Source organism: Porites lutea, chromosome 11, assembly GCF_958299795.1.
Source record: "Porites lutea chromosome 11, jaPorLute2.1, whole genome shotgun sequence".
Lineage (NCBI taxonomy): Eukaryota > Metazoa > Cnidaria > Anthozoa > Scleractinia > Poritidae > Porites > Porites lutea.
In genome coordinates this window covers 27,673,302-27,695,995 of record NC_133211.1, presented here as the reverse complement: position 1 = coordinate 27,695,995, position 22,694 = coordinate 27,673,302, and the positions used below count along the sequence as shown (strand labels likewise).

Here is a 22,694-nt window from a genome sequence, read left to right as displayed (position 1 = left end):
TGCAAAGGAGTTTAACAAGCCTTGGATTGACCGTGGAGACCATGCTTTATGTATTCTACACAGCTCACAGCTATCTCTTCCATAACTTACCTGAATGTATTGTTCAACCTTACATTAGCAGTCAATGCTGACATTCCCTTCAAATTAATACTATCATGACCTTTATTTGCACTAGAAACATGTTTTTGCTATTGCGAACCATTAATGAATCCAGTTTTGCGTTCAGTTTCTTGATTTCATTGAGTCAGCGTCGCCAGCAATCGTCGGTTTCCCTTGGAGAACTTATAAAAAGGAAGATTAACCCACTAGGTTTTGCTTCTGTGTCGCCATTACTTGTTAACCCGCCCTTTCGTGACAAGTAGAATTACATGACCCACAGCTCAGTGATTCATACCCTGAAAATTTCTTCTAGTTGCATGAAATTATGCGGCGCAGTTTCTCTTGGGAATCCATTGCACTTTTGCTGAGTAATGCAGTTTGCCAAGCAATCTCTGTGCCTTATATGTAGATACCTGCTTGTCTTAGGAACACTTCAATAAAAAAAAGCATATTTCGACCCTTCCTTTTAAAATAATAGAAACCTAAATACACAGTAAGCGCGAAAATAATCTGTACGCTTGAGGTGACACAGAAGTTTTCACAAGGCTATTTGCTTTCTCTTGTTAGTTCTTTCTCAGGAAGGAAAAAAAGCGAGCGAAAAACTGTGCCTTGTTCTTTAGGTAGAGATGTACACTGGCCGGCCTTCTATTAGGCTTTTGTACATTATGCTTTGCTTCCCTACTAAAATGCTCCACCTTAATGCTCCATTTTTCCTACTGAAATGCTCAGTCTCCCCCAAAAAGTCCCTAAATTGTCGGTTAATGCTCATTATACAAACGGTTTTTTTAATTAATTTCAAAGTTTACACTTACAAAAACTTGCAAGTGTTGCAAGTAACAACGACAACGCGTACAAGTTCATAAATACAGCCAAAGAAAACAGCTGTATTAGGTTTTTTGTGAATTTTGAGTTTTAGTCTTCATTTTGTTTAAAAAAGCAGGAGCTCATGGGGCATGGGCTCCTGAAAAAAGTTAATTTCTATTTTATTTTCTCGGAAAAAATTAATTTTCCGGGGAAAATGCCACTAAAATGCTCGAATAATACTCAATGCTTTTGCCTCACTAAAATGCTCGAAAAAATGCTAGCATAATGTACAAAAGCCTACCTTCTATCATCCACATTTTAGGCAATTTAGGACATTCGCGCAGCTCTCCTATGATTTCAGGGCTTAAAAACTCAGGGAAATTTAGCTTTATAAGGTTAAAGACTTTCAAGCTTTGAAAAAAAAAAAAGTAACACAAAACAAGACAAACCAAAGAGAAAAAATCCTGTCTTCAAAGCTTGTAAGTGTTAGTACAGTATTAAACCTGTGTCCACCGACCGTTCGAATTTCTCATGCACGATGGCCCGCCCCGCGGCGTGATTCTCAGAAATCCGTCGGTATTCTTATTCAGCGCAGGCGTGGCACATGTCATTCAATATTTTTACTCACTAGCCGCATGGACTTTTTCAGCGAAGCGGACGGATCCCATTTTATTCAAGCACCTTAACAGCTGGCCATGTTTCTTTTCCGGCGAAGTTGTGTCTCTTAAACGCGTGTGGTGAGTAACAATGTACTCAGCGATGTTGTATTTTGTGTTCGAGAACCAAAACAGTCGGCAAACTATGTTGATGTTGAGCCAAATATGCTACAAACATAATTCATGAAAGTGAGTTCATGATCATTGTAACCTCTCCATAAGCAATGTAATGTGTGAACTCCAGTCAGGGAGTGAAGTATCTGAAATCTATACCGCTAAAACAAACTTCCCTGAAAGTCTTTCTTCACAGTGTTATTCCAACTATAAATCAGTCTTGACACATTTGGAGGAGAGCCTGTTGCATGCTTTCAATTATAAACTTTATTTCACGTTTTTACAAGTGAAAGTATCTCTTTTAAGTAACTAAACCCTCTACAAACCCTTTGTTTAACATCAGATCAACTTGATTCATTTTTTTCATGTGAACAACTAGCTTAAATGAATTTAACAGCGATTTTGACTGCTTAGCAGTGAATGTTACTAATGCTGCTACCCAATCATGAAAACTAAATTATGGGAACTACCAAGTCATGTGATCCTGTCATTCATGAAAAATGCAAAACTGTTTCAAACAACAAATCTTTTGAAAACACTCTTTCTAATTATAGAGGGGAAATTTCCAATTCACTTCAATGAGAAATCCCAGCAACATTTCGGAAATCTTCCAGGATCAGTATTTCCCTTTCACACATACCAAAATAATTTCTTGCGTGCAAGCAAGAGGTTGAATCTGAATTAGCTTATAAAATCACACGGCTTTATTTACTTTTGCACTGACAGAAATTTAAAAGACGTTAATTCTTTTGCTTAATGAAACCGAAGTCATGCACTGTGTGTTTTTCTCAAACTAAAACTTGCACCTGTTTTCCAGCTGGAGTTTTGAATGTTTTTATCCACGGATGCTTGACAAAGTTTCTTGCATTTTTTCTATGTACAAACTTGCTTGACGAATGGTTTCGAGTTTAGTAACTCTTTTGCATCCACGCAAAGATGGTATGATTTGCTTTAATTTTTTGTAAGCGGTTTGTTCTGCCTCCGTTCTGAGTTTATCTTTGACCTGATTTCTTTTCCTCTTTCTGGTGGTGGATTTCGTAGCCTTGGTTTCTTGGCAGTCTGGTACACCCGGCGGATCTATGCATAAATCTGGATTTATGCTAGGCCCCGACATGGCGCCTTCGTTTCCTTCAAACAGAAAATCTTTCGTCTCTTTGCAGAGCAACAGCAGCTCACAGTCTTCAGGAAATACCCTATTAATTTCCATGAGTATTAAACGTTGTCTGTGGTAATAAAAGAAAAAAAAGGCCAAGCCAAATTAAGCTATAATTAAAAAAAGGTTACATTCCTTTTAGCCAAACATTTTCGGATTTGGATAATCCAGATTGTTTGGATTTTCGTGCTAGCCGGAACAAAAATCTCAAATAAGATTGATCCATACAGCAGCTGCCCGCCGCTCCGATCTTCTTCTCAATTTCAAGGCATCCTTTTTTACTTCTTTCTGTTAAATTGAGCATCTTCTCGTGCAGAAACGGAAAGAAAATTAGCTCTTTAACTAGTGGTGGTTCATACTGGAACTCATCAACTTAAAATCACCAGGAATTTGATTCAAGAAAATTCAGAAGACAATTACGAATTCTCAAGCGCCGAGACACACACAGACATTGGACAGTATAGTTTTACAGTGAGAAAATCTAAGCGTTTTCTCTCCCTAACGGATTTAGAGTGACAGTGGAACTTGAGTTAAATATACTACAATCCTTTAGCGGCAAAGAAAAACGGAGGAATATAAATAACTTTGCCTGAACTAACCTTGACCCGCCGTGTTTACTGATGAACGAGCACGTTTTTGCCATCGAAAAGCAGTTTCATTAAATGGAAGAAAGATGTGAGACCAGATTGATACCAATCTGAATGATCCACGCTCAGAGGTAGATCGTTCGGATCGCAATCTTAGATTGGTTTGGTCCCTAATGGAACAAAAAATCGAATTTTCGACGGCAAAATCCGGATTTACATTGGCTAAAAGGAATGCAACCAAAACCTAAAGTTCACTACCATGTTCGTTCGCCTTGTTCGGAGGCACATGTATATATCAGCAGTTTTAAGATAAAGAAAGTCTCAAAGGTCACCTGAAGTATAGTTACCTGAACAGGGATCTCAGGTAAAGTGTCTTAGAAATACTTGAAATTCGTCAGTTTCCCAAAATTTTTCGAAAAAATCAACTTTCAGCGAGTAATTGACCATCGACTAAAGAAGCCTATACCACGTGCTCAGCACAGTTTGATTGACGTCTTGTTGGTCATAACCCCATGGATATTTTAGTACCCCGAAGGGTTTGAGGCGGGAGTTTGAAAGCCAGCCAAAAAATACACGTCTGCATGTATTTTTTTATGTTTTTCGTCTTTATTAGTTATGGTATTCCAATCAATGGAAAGTAAACAAGATCTAGAGCTTGTTTCTATGCCTTGAACCATGACCACTCTTTAGGAATAGGGATAAATCCTATTTCGTTAGGTAGGTACCCTAGGCCGGGTTGATGAGAGACGATTTCAACAAACAAACGTTTAATAAGGGCCTGTTTATATGGAGGTGGGGGACCCCAGGTAGGTGTGGTAACCCGCCATCCCGGGGTGCACTTTCTCAAGATTAGGTATTGAATGGTCGCTGAGCACGTAAACAAGAGAAACGCTGGCAAACCACGTGTTTTGGCGATTAATGTTTTTGTACACTCACTCAAGCTGCTCTTGCTGTAACCTTCAGTGATGTGGCTGTCTATTGTTACCTTTAATAATAATGCATAGCCACCGCCAAAGTGAATTTTGCCCGAATTTGATGTATCGCGAATTCGATCGCGGCTAGGCGGGTTACCCCACCTTCAAACGTTTACATGGCAAAATTTGACCCCGGCTGGGAGGGTTACCCGGTCTGGCAGACCACCTAGAATGTAAATGTTATCAAATTAAAATGAGAGATTATGTGGACAGGCGGGTTACCCCACCTAAGCGGGTTAACATCACCTACCTGGGATCCCACAATTTCATATAAACAGGCCCTAAGATACCGTGACAAATCAGATGCCCTGTTTATAATTAACACAGGCTTCGAACAAGTTATGAAGGTAACAAAATTTACAGATTTTGAGAAGACTCAGTTAAGTTGACACGTCTTTGAATCTCTTTTTTATTATATAATCTTCAATCGGCGTCCCAGTTAATAGTCTGCTACACAGCCGTTTTCAGTATCGTCACGCAACGCTCCTCCCCACTGGTGGTTAGTGGGGAGGAGCGATGCGTGACGACACTAAAAACGGCTGTGTAGCAGACTACACAGTTAAGGCCCCATAGTTGCTTTGAACTTCTTATAAACGATCAACTGCGTGGGGGACGGTGACCTCTGTTGGTGTTGTTGGTTAAATATAGTTTCGTTCTTCTGACCCATCTAAATCTGGTTTTTGCTATCAAAAATTCGATTTTAGGTTTCCTTAAGGATTAAATCAATGTTAGCTTGAAATCTGTACTACCCCCCTCCGCAATAAGATTATTCAGGGCCGAGTTGTTCAAAGCTGGGTTAAGATAACCCAGGGTTAGTGCGAGATTTGAATTCAGATTTGAAAGCTTAAAAAGCATTTCAGTTTTAATTCTTTTTGTCTACAGGTTGATGACTGGAAGCTCTAAAAATAACAGAGAAAATTATTCAAGAAAATGCTATTGAGCGCAAGAAAAAGGTTAAGCGCTAATCGACCTTCAAACAACTGGGCCCAGATCTGTATCTCAATCTGGTTTTAGATTTTTGTTCCATTCAACGAAACAGTACTTTTCCATCGCATGAATGTGTTCTCCTTACCCTGCATGACAGGTGATCGAATAAAAAACATGGAAGGTCAAGGTCAGTGCAGGCAATTTGGTTATCTATCCATCCGAGAAATTTTTGCTAGTCATGTGACCGTACGTACCATGCATCACAGCGCCAACAATGCGAAATCTCACACTTTCTAGCCAGTGTGGGACATCCACGTTGTGGCCAATTAACAGCTGTCAAAACTGGGTATCGCGGGCTCAGGACTCGACCCATCGAATTTACGTGTTTTTTTTTTTAACATTTAGTATAGAAAATTCCAAACCTCAGAACAAAAACTAAGAAAACGAATATCTCTCCCAATCACTCGGACTTTATTAGCTCTGTAAAAAGTGACACGTTAATACGTAATAGAAAAGTTACGAATCCCCAAGAGAGAATTTGTAAATTGCTGGTAGGTCCAGTCCCTCATTCAGGGAGGGTTTTTTTTTTGTTTATCAGCAGTGGCTTCCTTGATTCGGTACTTGATGGTATTATTTTCGTCAGATAGTACGTTTATATTGTGTGGGTTGATGAACGCTGACGAAGTCCGAGTAATTCAGATGAAACATTCGTTTCGTTTCCTTAATTTTTGCCAGGAGTCTTGGAATTTGCTATATTAAATGTCTTAGCAGGAGAAAAACCTCTTTAGTTAGTATTTTTGAAGTGATCCGCTTACAAGTTACTTGTTTTCAACTGATCGCAGGCTCAACTCCTAGCAGATTTCTTCGCAGTCGTTACAAGTTCAAGTTTTATTGTTGGAGGTAAATTATACATTTATTAACGGGAGATTCACCTTGGCTAAATCTCTCTATATTAGCCCCTCCGCTGTCTAATGCCACCAAGGCTGCAGTTTATTATACTCAAGTTGCACCTTTGACGGTCTTCTCGTCTTGAATGTATTAGAGCGATTTTCGTATGACCTTGAAGTGAAAACGCACGAACAAAACAGGAACAACAAACAACGGAAATAGAGCAATTTGACTGGTTTGTCGAACGGATACAAACGCGCATGGCTTTTGGTCCGAACGCTCGGGTGAACAAACTTCATACCCGAGAACTTTCTAGAAATCAACCGATACTTCGCTTTGACGTCATACTGCTACACGATTGGCCAATCGAACAATGCCTTCTCTATAGCAGGGTCTTCTTTGGCGGGAAAACGAAGAGGCTATGTTTTGATCTTTTCAACCATTGGCTGATAAGACAAATAAAGGACACCTACCGAAAACATTTTTCAAGGTAGATACGAAAATCGCTCTATCCTTAAAATAAATGTTGCGTTATTATTGTACCAGGCGATTATTGTCACGGGGCTTGGTTTTTGTTCTATGAAATTCGCATTCATGGCTGTACCAGTGTAAAAAACAACTGTCGGTTTGCTGTGTATACAAGGAAGAAGTTTTGTTTAGCCTGCTCCTGTTTATACCTTCTGTATCATTAAATTAATGATTATGATTAAATGTTTCGTGACATGAGTTGAAGTACCAACTTTTGCCATAGGTTTCCTTCTTAAAAAAAAAAAAAAAAGAAACGAAGTCACGTGATTTGAGGTGTGTTCAGGAGGAATCAGAGGTATTGCAATCAGCAGCTCCGATCTTGTGTTCGTTCCGGATAACAAACAACGACAGAGTTGTTCAGAGCAGTAAACAGCATAAATCCCCTCTCCTACTACTTCTGTTGCTTTGATGTTAGTTGTCTTGGTTGTGATGCGGTAACTTGCGGTCTTGGAAAGTCGGATAGCAGTTGGCTTCTAATTGGCCATTTCTGTAACAAATACACAGAAAACTGTTTTATGTGGGCTTGAACGTTAGAGCCAGCTTGTTCAGCATAAGGAAAGGCTTTCGTGTACGATCTCGGCAAACCGCCCACTATGGCGTAATCAACACCACAGGAAAGTACTGCTTCGTAGCTTTGATTTGAATGGTCACAAACCAGGATTTCAAGGAGAAATTAAAAGTTAAAACCTTCTTGTACAGGATAATGACAGAGTTTTGAAGCTAGAAAGTACTCAGTGTGCTCAGTACATTTGAATGATCACTCAGTCAGATTGGTTTTAATACTATAAAAGTGAGAATCCAAAGTCCATTGCAGAACAGTCTTTTTCAGTGTAATTAATAGTATCACAGGAAAGTAACACAAAGTCGGGCTTACAGTGAATTTGAATGGTATCATATCACAGTAGGATTTCATCTACAGATTTAAAAGTTAGAACCACAGGAAAGTACAGCTTAATTACACAGTTTCCCGAAGTGTTTCGTAGAGCTTCTCAGAAAACATGGGGACATGAACTGAACCGCCGTCAAGCAGTTTAAAGGACAGAAAGTAAACTTTGTAAGACTAGAGTCTCAAAAAAGCAGAACCACTACTTTTCCAAAGTGCAAATCTGTGTCGTTTAAGAGTTGAACTGCCTTCACAAATGCGCTGAGCCGAGAATACTAGAATGCCGTGCTTTTTATGGACATATAGGACGCCGTTTTACTTTGTTGTCTTAAATGTGCAAGAACACTCGTTTTTTCATATGTAGGTTGTTCGTTCACTCTGGCTGTAAAAGAATATCTTTCAGTTTCTATCTTTCTTTTTGTTGAGTAGAAGCCTGAGTTTGCTGCAACAGTAGTTTCGTAAAAATAACTCGCGTATCATGATGTTAAGTGTGACTAATAGGGTCATGCATGGAAAATTAACCGGTCAACTTATACGTGACCAGTCCAAAACAAGAAACATTCCTTCAAATCTCTGTTCCATTTCCGTGATTGAAAGAGTTATGTATCGACCAATTCTTTTAAAAGCTTTGTCAAAGATAGTTGTGACTTTAACGAAACAGCTAGTTGCCTTGGACCCCTACCAAGTAACAAAAAATAATCTCTTAGTTCAGTTGGCCTGGCTTGTTCGATCATTGACCGAAAACAGGGCCCAAAACACGACACCGCACGGTTATTTACTTAACAGTTATCGATCTTCAAACGAGCGAACAATTTGAGCGCAGAAAATAAACTATTTGTTTCGATGTCTTTCCCAAATGTCCTCAACGAGCTCTGTTATCACATTTTCCAAATCAACTTGTTTTGAATAACTTCAAACAATGGAAACTCATTAGTTCAATAAACTATGTTGCTCTCCAAAGTGCTTTTTTATCTTTTTCCTTCTACTATCTTCGTGGCTTATTAGTACTATGTAGGCTCGTCACGAAACTTGCAAATACCGAATTGTTTTGACCTTAACAAGAAAAAGTAAAGTTGTGGTTTATCAGAAGCACACTCAGTTTTGCGACATCGACCAGAAAGTCTTCATTGAACGCTTGGCTACAAACTGAGTAAGAAAATTTGAAGAGTATTTTAGCATTGTGGACTTCTGTTTTTCTCATTTGAAAGTTTCATTATCTTCCGAAAATAATGATTGTTCTACAAAATGTTTACACAAAAGATATTCGTTTCCGTTGACATTTTTTCGTTCAACAGAAGAAGGAGCTGCTCTTGGTCATGAAAGAGTGCCGGCCGCAAAGAAAACTGTTTACACGAACTCGTGACTTGTACAGCAATGTAAACATGTATGTTGTGATTAAAGTTTAGCACTTCATTTTATGACTATTAGAAATATGATTTTCTTAAACGGCGTGTACCGTTAGGTTCTGGCCTTTTGATAGCCGACTTGAAGAACAGCAATTTCCCCCAACAAATGTTTCTGAAGTATTTTGTCAGTTCAGTTGTATTCACCCATTACTTCGAGGGTGATTTTCCTTTCCTTTCTATACTTCTATTCTTTCCAAGCTCTTCTAATACCTCACCTCAATAAATGGCCGAAGCATCCCAGTTTTGTCTTCGAAATTAGTGTAGTTTCGCTCGCCCCGAGTTTCGCTGCGGAGGACACAGCGGAGATGGGAGATGTAATCTATGGCTAACAACAAGATATTTAGTCTTGGCAGTTTAGTGTCGGGCGGAACTTGCGGTAAGGTTTTCTGTAAATTTAAGTACGCCTTCTTCATATTCTGGGCTCTTACTCTTTCGCGCAAAGCGTTCGCAGATGGGGTGTCCGAACGTCCCTTCCGTCGCTTTCGTGGTATCTGTTGCTTCGTATCGGTGACAATGGAAGTGTGGGTCAACTTGCCCATGGTCTGTTTTTAGTACTTGTTTGTAAGAGCTTGTACGCGACGTGTCTTCGTGATCAGCTTCTTCACTGTGTCCCTAGTACAGTTTGGAACATAATCCATTAAATGCTATGAATACCTCCCAGTCGGACGACAACGCGCTGTAAACCGTACGTGTGTAAAGTCGTGATAACGTGGTTAATTAAATCTAGATAGCGAGTTCCACCTGGAGCTCAGATGTTATCCAATAGCACCGCAATGTATTTTGCATTCGTCCAGTTTGCTTTGGTTTCTTCGGTGCGAATTAAATAATCGTTAACTTTCTTAGCGTGAAGTTAGCTTAACTGTGCAGTTCCCTGATGAGAATTTTATTAGGGGGTGATAAACGACCAATTTACTCGCGGAAATTAAGGCAGCTTGCCTGCACGAGAGAACGAATGTTCGCAGGGTTTCAACAACGATGAAATGAAACTATCGATTTATCATTAAATGCTCTCAACAGCTGGCGAGCACAAAGTTTCTGTGGCAGATATTGGATGACCTTCCGAGCCAAGAACGTGTTGGAAGCACCGTCGACCCAACTTACTAACTCCTGACGCTGTTGACCATTTTTTCTGTTCTTAAAAATCCTCGCGAAGATGCAAAAGTGAGAGCCTTGTTAAAGCATTTGCGGCAGACTCCAGAGTGGATCAATTTTGAACCGATAATCTTATCGGGAATGAAGACTAGCGAACAAATTGACTATCACCGCAAAGAGACCAAATTGTACTGAGCGAGTTGAAGGGCGAAAGTTTCTGTTTGCAATGAAGAGGGTCATTTCGTGGCTTGTTTGTGGTTAGGAGGGTGAAATTGATACTTCTCAATATTAAAGCGAATATGTCATGAAGAACCCCTTCAGGCAAATCCAGGACAAATCTATTGTTGCTGCTGTATTGCGTCGTCTTAAAGAACACCTTTGTTACCGTCGCTCTAACTCTACTGAGAAATTGAGCCACTCATCCTTGACACTTAAACGAGAGATAACGAGCTTAGTTACTAAGTATAACGACCTATAACGACGCACAAAGAGAACTTGGAACTGGAAACGGAAGGGAAAATATAAGATCACATACTTTGTGTACACGGTCTACATGACGAAGAAAGGTTGGGCAGAATTCTTTTTCAGTTGTCACCGTGGCTTAGTAGTTTACCTGAATTGTACAATTCCGTCTATTACGGAGAAGCGCGCGTAATAAAAGTCAGTCTTTCTTAGTTCGTAAAGTATCTTGGTTATGCAGTAGATATTTGACAATTCGCGTGAAAGCCGACAAAAAACAAAAAGATGATAGGGTTACTATTACAAAAACAATCAGGGATATAGCTTTCCTTGCAGTCCTTTTCCATCTTCAAACAAAAATTGTTCTAACTATTCAGGACATGGGCATTATAAATCAGTACAAGTCCTGTTCACTTCTCCACTAGGAAATTTCGCAACGGACTAGGTATCTTCTGGACAGGACATGTTTTAAGAACTGAATACCAGCGTTGAAAGTAGGAACTTGTCCAAAACACATGCCCAAGTTTGGGAAGGTTGGTTTCTAGCTTTACTGTCGCACTCCCCGCCACACCAAGCAATTGCAAATAAAGCACGAGATTCCTCTTTCCAGTTTCTTGTTTGTCCTTAATTAAATGAAATTTTTGTCTGCTTTCATCGCTACCGATAACATTGCTGGAAGGTTCTTGTGTCTATACCTTGGATAACAGCTTCAATCGAAGATGTAGAATTTTGATAAGAAAGTAATTCACATCTGGACAAGCGGCAGATTGTCTTGATTCTCGAATGACGCCATTTTGGTCTGACCCGTGACATTGTCGATGATCTGACGATATCATTAAGAAGAGATAATATGTGTAAAAGCGTGAATAATTTCTTATGTGTGTTGCGATGCAGTGTGTGTGGTTATTACAGGAGCCTGTCGTCCGTGTTATTCATATTTAGCTTGTCACGTGTCATTTTTTAACAAGCTAAATCAATCTTAGGCCTCGTCACTCGTATCTGGATATTTAACTTTTGAAATTGAAAACGAAGCTTTCTCCTTTTTTGAAAAAGTAGGCGCCGACGCGCAGCGTATTCGAATAGGGCATGCGCTCTATGCTGCATGACATCATCGTATTCAAAAACCTCCGTTTTCGTCCGTTCACAACTAAAAACGATAAACCGGTGTTTTAAAAAACCTCCCCTCTGGGGACCGTTTTAGACAGAACGCTAAAAATGATCTCAGTTTTTAAAAATGTCCGGATACGTGTGGACTGCAGGGCCTTATTGCGTTCGATGATAGGAGAGCGCAGTTCATAATCTTGGGGGTGCACTCAGCACAGGCTCCCAAACTAAGTAACGGAGCACATATTCAGAAAAATTAATACATCTGCTAATATTGAGTTTGGGACACCTGTGCACTCAGCGGTATCATCCAAGCAACGATCACGCCGGAAGAACAAGAAATCAGCATCAACCGAGAAAACGTATAATCGACCAGTCCAACCGAACAAGAATAGAGAAACTGAACTTGAATTGGCACTTCGCGCGGGAAAAAAGTTACCTGCTCGATAAGTCGTGTAAAACTAATGTGACCATACGACCAAAGCAAGACCTAGACGCATTCAACCGGTACCAAGCACACATGCAGTCTCATAGGGCATTATCAAGAAGAAAACATGCAACCGACCAGCCACAGAAAAACATGCAACAAACACCACAAACCGACAAAACACTGGAAAATATGCGACCACTCTCGCGGCACAAAGCATAGCCTGCGAGCAAGCTCTCCTGGGGCGCTCTGTGGCGACTCCTGATCGAGAACCCTAGGAGAGCTTGCTCGCATGCAACACCAAGTGCGAAGCATGAACCAGAATCAAATTCGCACGAAAAAAGCAACCAAGAAACTCGGAAGCGACCGACCAGGAAAGGGAAAAATATACAACCAGCATAAGCAAGGGAAAATTGCAAACAGCACCAACCCCCAAAACGACAAACTGATTTGCAACCAGTTTAACCATGAGAGAGTATGCAATCAGCATCAAGGAGCATTAGAAAAAGTTGAAGTCAACAAGAGGTAACAGATTAGTCAACGGCATAGTAGCTTTAAAACTGAATAAACATACAGGCGGCTCCCGATAACTCCAACCCTCGCTAAACCTTGCACCAACTCGAACCAAAATCGATTTTCCCTGGATTTCCTTCATACATTTACTGTAATTTAACTCTCCGTAAGTGAAACCCTCGATAACTCAAACCTCCCGCTAGCTCGAAGTAATTTTTGTTTCCCCTAAGCTCATTTCTATATAAATTTACCCTTGATAACTCGAACTATGTTTTAAGCGCGTGACAATTATTTCCCATTGACATGTTGTAGGCCTATAGGTTACTAGTGGAGGCTGAAGTAGCCTAAAGATGTACAGCCGCCCCCGTCCAGAATTGTCCGGACAAAAGAGTGATTCAAGGTTATCAAATAAAAATTTCACCTTTATTTAGTCGAAGCCCATGTTTCCTACAGCCCATGATTTCGGTGGCGTTGGGGATGGCATTTAACGTACGGAAAAATATCTAATCGATCAGAAGCTAGACAGTAATCTTCAAGGAGTTATAATGACTCCTCTAGTGGGGTTAATTTAACCCCCTACTAAGTGGAGTTATTTTTGGGAGGAGTTATTTTAACTCTAAAAAGGAAGAACTCTTTTTCAGGAGTAAAAATGACCCCAGATATTGAGGAGTTAAAATAACTCCCAAAAAGGAGTTATCCTGTAGCCAAAATTTTTTCTGCACTTTCAGAGTTAAAGTCACTCCAAAAAGAGTAAAAACAACCCCTGTAAGGAGTAAAAATAACCCCATTTTCGAAGTTATGTTAACTCCAGACTGGGAGTTAAAAGAATTTTTTTTTCAGGAGTAAAAATGACTCCAAATTTAGAGTTAAATTAGGAGTTAAAGTAACCCCATAAAACGGGTTATCCTGTACCTAAAATTTTTACTCCATTTTTGGAGCTATAATCGATGTATGACACTCATGAAACGAAAACTAGTACGGGTGTGGCTCCAAATTAGCCCCACTACTGAGTACAAGTGGTTCACACTAAAAAAATTACTCTTCATCTTTACAGTGGATTCCCCGACCCCTTCCGGGTGGTTCTTATCGCGGGTTATCCTTTCTTGATGTAACCTAAGAACAATCACTACGCAAGTATCCTAGCACTCTGGCTAAAGCCGGCGATATGCAGCTGAAAATGAGAACAGAGTAATCATGCCAATGTTTTTAAAAAAATCTGCTTATCAGTAAGGAAATATTTACACTTGTTGTTTGTAAAAATACTCAACAAAACTGAGGGAGAAAACTGACTGCAGCTGAAAAGAAGAACAGACATATTACTCAGATAGCAATAATAAAGATAACTGATATTAGTGAATGATTTTATTTCACGACTCAAAAGATCTTATCTTTACTAGAACCTAAAGTGCCATATTTATGTATGTAGTTAACATGGCTGGTTTTCGATGGCTCAACCCTCGTTAATGGCAAAATGTTTGCTCATGTTCTTTTACAAAGAGTGGTGGCAAGCTTGAGAAAAGCTGGTTGTTTAGAACGACTAGAATGACAAAAGAGAATAGTTACTTTTCGTTTTAGTTTCAACGGGAGGTGCAAGGGTACTTTAATGCATTTAAAAATGCCCCGCACATATTATGACTATCATAAAAAGAAACTGAACAAGCAAGAAAATTTCGAGTCTTGATCAGTCTTTGAGGATACGTAAATCGTCTTGGAAGGCATTAAATATTGGCATGGCTAGAAGCAGCTGGGAGAATGAGAAATAAAAGAAACGAACCCATCAATCATCGCAAGCTTATAAAGTCGTTTCGTCAAATAGTTAATATCCGGTCGAAAGAGGCATATGATAAGGATAATCATGTTTTAATCTGCTTATCAGTAACTAAAATATTTACACTTGTTCTTCGTAAAAATACTCAACCAAACTGAGAAAAAATTGAACAAAAGAGATTTGAGTCTCTAACAATACAGTAATCGGACGACGTCATTTTTTGGTCTTGCTTTGGTAGAACAGTTCATAAGTATATTAGTGTGATAATTTTTAGTTCTGTCCAATTTCATTTTTTATTCCAAGACTTTTTCACGCTTGCCTCCTTCCTTGATGATTAAGAATCTCATCGCACGAGTGCAAAGACATATATCGGTTGGTGGTAAAAGCAATGGCGTCACAGATATCAGCCGGGTCTGTCTTTTGAATCTATGCTCAGGACAGATGAGTTTTTTGATAAAAGTTTGGCAAACTTTCCACTTGTCTTTTGATACAATAGTGCCCTTAAGATCCGAGGACGGCGACGGCAGCGAAGACGTTGCTGAAATAGTGAATTCTCGTTCTTTCATACTTAGCTCGAGGCCACTAGCTTTGTCAAACGTAGGTAAACCGTCCTAAAGTTGAATTCCCAAGAACCATATCCAAGTTCAGAAGGAGAGAGGAAATTTCGTCGTCGCATGTGTACTTCCTCTGTAAAGCGTGAAATGAGGCATTTTCACGTCGTACTCGTGCAGTGACGGCAAAGAAATGTACAAAAAAGCGTGATGCACGTGCAAAATTGTTGGTTTGGTTATTAAACTTAAATTGCTTTTTTGAAGTTTTCTTTGTCGTCGCCATCATCGGATCTTAACGTCGTCCCAAATATGAATGATGTCAAAGCTTCATAACCGTGGTAATGCATGGTAAAACAAGAAAAAGATGCAAAACTTACTTCTCGTAGGATTCAGTATACATTTACAAAACAACTAACGGCTCCACCTACTGGTTATGCGTCACAACAAAGGCCAAAAGGCATGTAACTTTTCTTCCTCTTGAATATTGAACACAAAAACTCGGTTATTTCTGCTCCGTTATGTTTTTATTCAGCAGACTTTGACGTATCGGGTGGTCTGTAATCTCAACGATTCCATTTAAAGCTTTATAACCTCAAACTTGTCAGAACACAAGCAAAATCATTGAAAGGTGATCTAATTAACAAGGGTCGGAAACTTTCTTGAGTGCTTTTCAAGAGTTTTAAACACCCAAAAGGGTATTTCAAGAATTGATAAACATGATGAAGTCGGCGTCATGCTGTTTTTTTTTTTTACAGCGGCAGATGTTATTAAGCGGATCGGTACGTACTGTTATGACACTGTGTACAGACACTCTAATCCCCTCAGAAAAAATCTCTCCCCGCTTTTTTCTGAGGGGAGGGGGGCGTCTGTACACAGGTTAATAAAAGCGTGAGCGAAGAATAAGCAGGAAGTGACTTGATAGCGAAGGAGCGGAGAGTGCTGTGTTATTTTAGCGGCAAAAAAGAGAGGATCGGCAGAAATATTTTAAACTAAAAAGAAATGACGACTGTTACGCCTGACTTGAATTGATGGGTGTAACTTTCGGCTTCAGGATTATCCACTGAGTTTCAATGGAAAATATATTTTTACTTCCTATAGAAGTTACAATTTATCTAAAACTGAAAACAATGGGTGAGCAAGAGAGGATAAACCTCTCTTGGGCGGTGGTGATGTACCTGACTTTCCGTAAAATTTGTTTTTGGTTGCATTACAACTTCTGGCGATGATTCGGATCGGCATAACATTAAGTACTATACTTTTTTAATCCCCGGATATGAAAAACATAAGCAGGAACTAAATATTCGCATAAACGGGTAATTTCTTGTATAAAATTGATTTGTGGTTCCACAATGCCCCAGGATCAAACCTCCTGTTGGTATTATTACAGTAATTTCAGCACGTTACTGCTATGAAAATATGCTTGAATTACGATTAATTGAATCTGTAACAAGGTTTTGGTTAAAAGTGTGGTTAAGTAGTTCAGCTTGTATTGATCATATCGTGAAAATACCCAATACAGTGGACAATACGAGTAAATCACCTGTTTTAAGACACAATATAGAAAGCATTTAAAGTGATACCCCATCAACTATATTTTTCTCGCGCACAAATTAAGTGGCTCATTCCAATGACCCCTTATCCCAAACACAACAAGAATAGTTCAGCAAATCTCATACGCGAGTGTTTTCGATGGTTTACCAGTTACAATCTTCGACAACTTTGCTACCGAGGAAAAGGAAGGTTCAGTGTAGGAATGGACACTACCTAGAAGTTCGACCGGATGGCACAGTTCGTGGAACGAAAAACCCTGATAGCATTTACAGTGAGTGAAAAGTAGTGTTAGTATTTTCTTTTGTACATACTGCGTGCAAAAGAGTAAAAAATATTTGGAGGAAAAAAAAAGACAACATCAACCAGCGATCTGTTTATTAAAAAAAATATAGCGGGTTGCAGAAAGGGTTTTCTTAGCAGAAGTTAAATGCTCATGCATTGAAATCAGGTTGCTCCCGGAAAGCTCCATCAAGAAATTAAAATTTGAAATAGAAGTAAGGTAAACAAATCCAGAAAAAAATAAGTTTTCTTTGACGAGAATTCGAACAAATGAAGTTTGCAATTGGTACACATTAAATTTTAAATAAAATCCTGAGCACGCCAGAGATCTCGTACAGTTCGATCATCCCAGTTATAGCCGCAAAAATCTTTATTTTCCCGGCATTCGCAATATTTTTATCAGTAACAAATTTAATAAAGGCAGTAGTATTATCACTATTATTTATTACTTTACTTTTAGTCTATAAATTGTCAGGTATCGTCGTCGCTCTTATGACATTCATGACAACGTAGAAGCCACAAGCCATCAACTTGGCTTACCAGCGATAAACGTATCTCTTGTGGCATATGACAATGCTCTGACCAGCTTGACTGTAACTGTTAATAATAGGCATAGCAGTTGCTACGTTCGTGGGAAGTATAATACTTGGTACAGCACCACTGTGCCAGAGATAATTGCCGATGCAATAAAAGCTTGAGCCGGAGTTTAAGGGTTAAGGTGCGGAAAAATGGGCAACAACAAAATACATGCAACTTGTCTTGTAACATTACTGCAAAACGAGTTGAAGAGCGATGTTGCGCGTTTTCAGTATCACCCACATAAAACCTATCTTGCAGCAAATCAGGTTCAGTGTTAACAGCTTTAAGCGTGGCTGGTAAAACGCGCAACGTCGCTTTTCAACTCGTTTTGAAGCAATGTTGCAAGACAAGTTGCAAGTTTTTGTTGCCCGGTTTACCGAAGCTTTAGCTTTCGTTCGATTTTCTGCCGCTTAACTCTACAAATTAGGGGATGGTTTTATCCTTAGACTGCCTTACACACAATAAGGGAAAACATGAACGACTTGTTAGGTCATCTCTTTTAAATGTCCTTGTGCGAAGTCAAATAACTGATTCATTGCATACTTTTGACAGTTCATTTTCTTTGTGGACAAAGTTAGACAGTCGTTACTAAGAAAGGTTTTTAGTAACGAAAAATTCTAACAGAGACGTTCACCTGGAGCCGAGTATTTTAAAATGGGTTCATTCTCGTTTACTTTTTTTCGGCGCATTAAATCTGCGGTCCCCGAAATCCCTCAGTTCAGGCGACCACACGGTAAAAAATGACCCTGAAGCTCATTATAAGGAGTGTGGGCAAAAGACTGCGCTTTGTGCGCACTTCACGATTTCTGATTGGTTCATTACATCTCAGTTATCTGTCTCCATTTGCTGATATTTTATGCGCCAGATTTAGTAAAAAACAACTAACGGCAAAAGTTGAAATTCCTTTGGGCATTGTCCTTTTTGGATTAATAGTTGTTTCTTTTCTTTTTTATTTCTTGTAAGCTGTGTTTCATCTCGACTCTGTGGGATCTAACATGACAACCCTGTGGGCTGCAGAGGCTGCTTTATATGTCGGCATAGACAACCGAGGAAATATTATTACCTCAGTGAGTACTAGTTTGTTTTGTCATTTTCATCGGTTAAATAAAGTTTCTATTTTAATTAACTAATTTATTGTTATCTTTAGTTTTACAAATGTTAGGTTTGCCCGTTTTTCTAATTGATAGAATGGTTACATTTAAAATAGAAAATAAAAAAAAATGGTTATTTACAGTTGCATTTCTGCAGAGGACAGGTGACACTGTTTCAGTAATATTGTATGATCACATGATATCAACTGTGTCGTACGGTTCTGGTATGTCTCTCTTAATTTACCAACAATGGGTTTCAAATTCATTTCCAGGCGACTAAGATTTCAGCCTGCACACTACGCGAGAGCCTGGACACGGAATTCTTTAACAGCTTTGCCATGGAGTTTTCCCCACGACGACTGCATTGGCTCTCAATATCAGCACAAGGAAAAGTACGATCGTCTATCTTGACCTCCTCACGGAATGTACAGTTCATTACAAAACCACTGCATTGACTTTTTAAGGCAAGGGGTAAATTGAACTTTAAGTGTGCAAAGTATGGTTAAAATTTTGGACCTTGTGGACGAAATTTTATAGACGTATAGACGTGGTGTGGTTTAAAGCTATTCTAATGAAGGTTGTCCAACGGAAACTAAAGATGATCAATAGTTTTACTTTGAGAGAAAGTTATGTAAGAGGTAGTAAAAACTCGTTTCAGAAAATATTAGAAATCAAGTGGAAGGGAACATTTTCGTTCAGTCCGGCCGGAATATGTGGGACCACCTTTAAAGGTGGTCCACTTTGACCGGTGTTACCGGTCGGACCGAGTACCGCTCTTCTGTACAGTACCCCGCGCACAAGTACCATGTGGCGGACACTGGTGTAGCCTGTGAACAGGCTTTCTGTTTGGAGCCTGTTCACAGTCTAACATTGGTGCATCTTTGTACGAATCGTCCACTTGTGAGTGTTCAGGTTTGCTGATGCACACATGTTCAACTATCATAAGTGGATCACTTCATAATAAATTGATGAATGGGTCGGCCATTTGTCAGGTGATTTCTGTTTTATTTTCGCTTTCGTTGTGTTTGGTCAACTGGATCAGGTCTGTGCAACCAGAATGTCGTCAGACTACCCGGATAGATTTCTCGAAGCTGGAGAGGGATGAAAAGACTATTCAGTTTACAGGTCAAAGTTGAATGGAGAGCCAACTTGTGTAGCCTGATAAACAGTACGACAAGAACGCGCGCACTGCTCATTAGTTTTCAATTGAATGTACAACGTTAATATTTTTCCTGCACACTTTACCTTCAATAAAACTTTCCGTTAATCGCTGTTAAGAGGTTAAAGTACTTACAATACAACTTTTCTCTCTATAAATAGTTACTTAATTTACACTCTCTCTGTCTTTCATACGCTTTATACTGTTGTGTTCGTCAAATGTTTTGAACTTGCCGCAAAAAATAAATCCGCAGCATCCTAGTCTTGCTCGGTAAATCTTTGATGAACGTTAACGCATGTCTTCTGACTGACAGCTTTCAGTAGCGAACAGCCGTTCGGAAATCTTCGGAGGCTGTCGTATCGTGTAGGTGTGATATCTAGGGGATTCAAAGCGATCCGCAAATGCCCGGAATTTTTCCTCCCTGCTGCTTCTTTGTTAATTCGCTGCTTTTTTTAGTCATCGTGTTTTCCGGTGAGGAAGTAAAGCGCAGGTTCGTCGGGGCTGTTAGCAGTCTGAAGCTCATCCCGTAACCGGAAACGCCACCATTCTTCCAAGTCCAGCCTGGCCACTTCCTGTCTAAGAGTATTGCGGTCTTGGCAGACGATACAAAGTCGAGAGCGTGGAGCGAAATTAAACTGTGCAAGAAACTGCTTGGTCACTGAACGATCGCAGAAATAAAGCAATAAGCCACCGTAACTAGAGAAAATCAGTAAATAAATTAACAATTTAATTAATTTATTAAAGACTAACAGAATAAAGAATTTTTACCCAGGAGAGTCAAAAGTCTAGCTATAGAGTGAAAGCTGCCTTGAGAATCTCGTATACCTGGACGTGTTTGTTTCTTGTCTCAGGGGCAACAAGTTTTACAACAATCATCCGCAGCACTTCTCCTCAAATGAGGAGGACCCCGGAGAGGGGTGATACAAGACGACACGACAACGGTTACTTAGTACAGGACAACGTAAAAAGGAAGAGGAAAAAGGAAACCGGAAGTATATCTGTTTACCGCCTGTTAGGGTTCGTTTGTTTAGCGTTTTAGTGGCTCCCCTATTTTCAGGTGAAAAACAAACCACACCGACAGTTTTTTGTAGTTGTTTTGTGTTTGGTCCTTGACACCCACTTGGGTTTGCGGTTGCAATTATGAAGCGCATTTGCGCACAGGTTAACCAGGCCCAGTGAGATGATGTAAAATGCCGCTTTTATTTAAGCTCCCCCTCCCCCCCCCCGCCCCCCCCCCCCCCCCCCCCCACACACACACAGCGCACCGCAATTATAGGCCCAACACACGGAAACCGATTATAAAGCCCCCTCAAAATGTATGAATTCGATTTATCACGACGTGTTGAAGTTTAATTAAACACTAGTACAGGGTTCGTACAAAAAATTGCAACCATTTTTCAAGGACTTTTCAAGGACCATGTTAGATTTTCAAGGACCACCTACCAGGAATATAATTTTTACAGACTGTACAAAAATGCACATCCCAGTATATTCTAATAAGGCTTTAATTTAAGGCTTGAACTGTTTGCTTCACCATCTTCTCTACATTTTTCAGTTCATTTGTCTTAAATTGATAATTAATTATTGCATAAAACATTGGGCACTTTTTGTAAATAACCATTAAATTCTCTGAGCTGTGATTCATATTCGGTCTTGGACAACCAAAAAGCATCAAAAAAAACTTTTTCCAGGCCACTACACTCAAAGGTGAAGAAAATTCAAGGACTTTTTAAGGACTTGCATAGAAATTTAAGGACTTTTCAAGGGAAAATGGAATGCAAGGACTTTTCAAGGACTTCCCCTAAAAGGACTAGGCGAAGAGACTAGGCGAACCTTGCAGTAAATGCAAAACATATTTTTATCAGCAATGCCTCAGCTTTTTTCTAAGCGCCTGTTATCAGCCCCTCCGTTTATAAGCCACCCTAAGAACCCCCTACGAGGTTGTTATAAGCAGCAGTTTACGGTATGAAGATGATCAGAATACAAATTTGATCGTCGCATAGTAATTGCAATTTAAGCAATTGCAAATTTTCCCGAAAAAAATGGGCCGTGGGTTCGAATCCCGTTGAAGTCCTAAAATTTTTCTAGGGTAAATTTATATTTGCTTAAATTGTAATTACCACTGCGACGATCATATCTTCATTTGAAAGTTTAAGGTACGTCAGATCTCACCATGCTCAATCTTCAGTCATCATCAATCATAAAACCTCAGCGCTGTTCCAATACAAACTTACCTAGTATTACTCCTAGTATCGGTCTTCTTGTCTTTTTCCCATCCTTTTGAACTAACAAATTCCACAGTAAGCTTGGGCCCCAGATTAACATAGCAGTCAACCACAAGAACTGGATGTTCGGGGTGAGCTGCGGTAACAGGGAAGAGTTTGGTGGCACCCATGAGTTCAAGGTAACGTTCCAACAAGTAGTATGCTGGGGCTGAGAGGTAAGATGCATCCTCTCTGTCAGGTGCTGTCACTAGATTATCCCCCGGTAGCAGGTCTGTTCTGCTTTCAGCGCTCTGAGCAGGTTCCTCTTTAAACGAGGTGTTTCCCCCTGTCTCTATGAACTTCTTAGCGACAACCAGGTGATTAAATCGGCAGGTGTGAATTCCGTTGGCTAGTACCTTTAAACTGAAGTTCTCATCTTCCCACCAGTACCTGTGTGAGATAGGATACCCGTGCACATGGTTTATCAACGAGTTCCATTACCGACTAAGATAGCAAAACACGATACTGTCGACTGTTGCATTGACGGAACAACAGGAATTGCTGGTTTCCCATGAAGGCTAAGAGACAGTGGTGCAGTGATAGGCTGCCTCAACCGGTTTTCTACGCTTAAAAAATGAAAAATGAAAATGTTTTCCCGGATAGATCACTGGTCCAGCCCCGCCCACAAAAAAGGTACCCCATCCCCTAAAGCCCAAACGACCAACTTTTCTTGAGGTTTGGTCCTCTAACAACTTACCACGGCACTTAACGTCAAAGTCTAAGGTACGGGGACTGATAATTCATTAACTTCATGCAGTCTAGAGAACTGCTGTTTTCTGCTACCTGAGGTGGTTGTAATGTTTTAGGGTAAATATTAGTCATAGAGGATACACTAAGC

General features: G+C 39.8%; 2 protein-coding genes across 5 annotated transcripts in view; one reads left to right on the top strand and one right to left on the bottom strand.

Annotated features, from left to right (window-relative positions):
- The first annotated feature begins 16,564 nt into the window (after window positions 1–16,564).
- LOC140952013 (fibroblast growth factor 20-like) lies at window positions 16,565–19,673 on the top strand. The gene is made up of 3 exons (XM_073401411.1): window positions 16,565–16,755; window positions 18,306–18,409; window positions 18,706–19,673. Exons 1-3 carry the CDS (start codon window positions 16,623–16,625, stop codon window positions 18,886–18,888), a joined length of 420 nt encoding a protein of 139 aa, XP_073257512.1. The 5' UTR covers window positions 16,565–16,622; the 3' UTR covers window positions 18,889–19,673.
- LOC140951989 (GREB1-like protein) overlaps window positions 19,426–22,694 on the bottom strand; it is a 38,417-nt gene continuing 35,148 nt past the window's right edge. For all 4 annotated transcript variants that reach the window (XM_073401375.1, XM_073401377.1, XM_073401376.1 and 1 more), the window contains 2 exons: window positions 21,827–22,246; window positions 19,426–20,288 (listed from right to left, as the gene is read on the bottom strand). In XM_073401375.1, the coding sequence (XP_073257476.1) occupies window positions 20,045–20,288; window positions 21,827–22,246 (664 nt within the window). In that variant the 3' untranslated portion in view covers window positions 19,426–20,044. The remainder of the gene's footprint in view (window positions 20,289–21,826; window positions 22,247–22,694) is intronic.

What these genes read in the sequence shown, in the direction of transcription:
- LOC140952013 (XM_073401411.1), top strand. Translation starts at nt 16,623, where the DNA reads ATGGTTTACCAGTTACAATCTTCGACAACTTTGCTACCGAGGAAAAGG. An exon ending in AAACCCTGATAGCATTTACA is followed by an intron (nt 16,756 to 18,305) that starts GTGAGTGAAAAG and finishes ATTTCTTGTAAG; the next exon opens with CTGTGTTTCATCTCGACTCT. An exon ending in GAGGAAATATTATTACCTCA is followed by an intron (nt 18,410 to 18,705) that starts GTGAGTACTAGT and finishes ATTCATTTCCAG; the next exon opens with GCGACTAAGATTTCAGCCTG.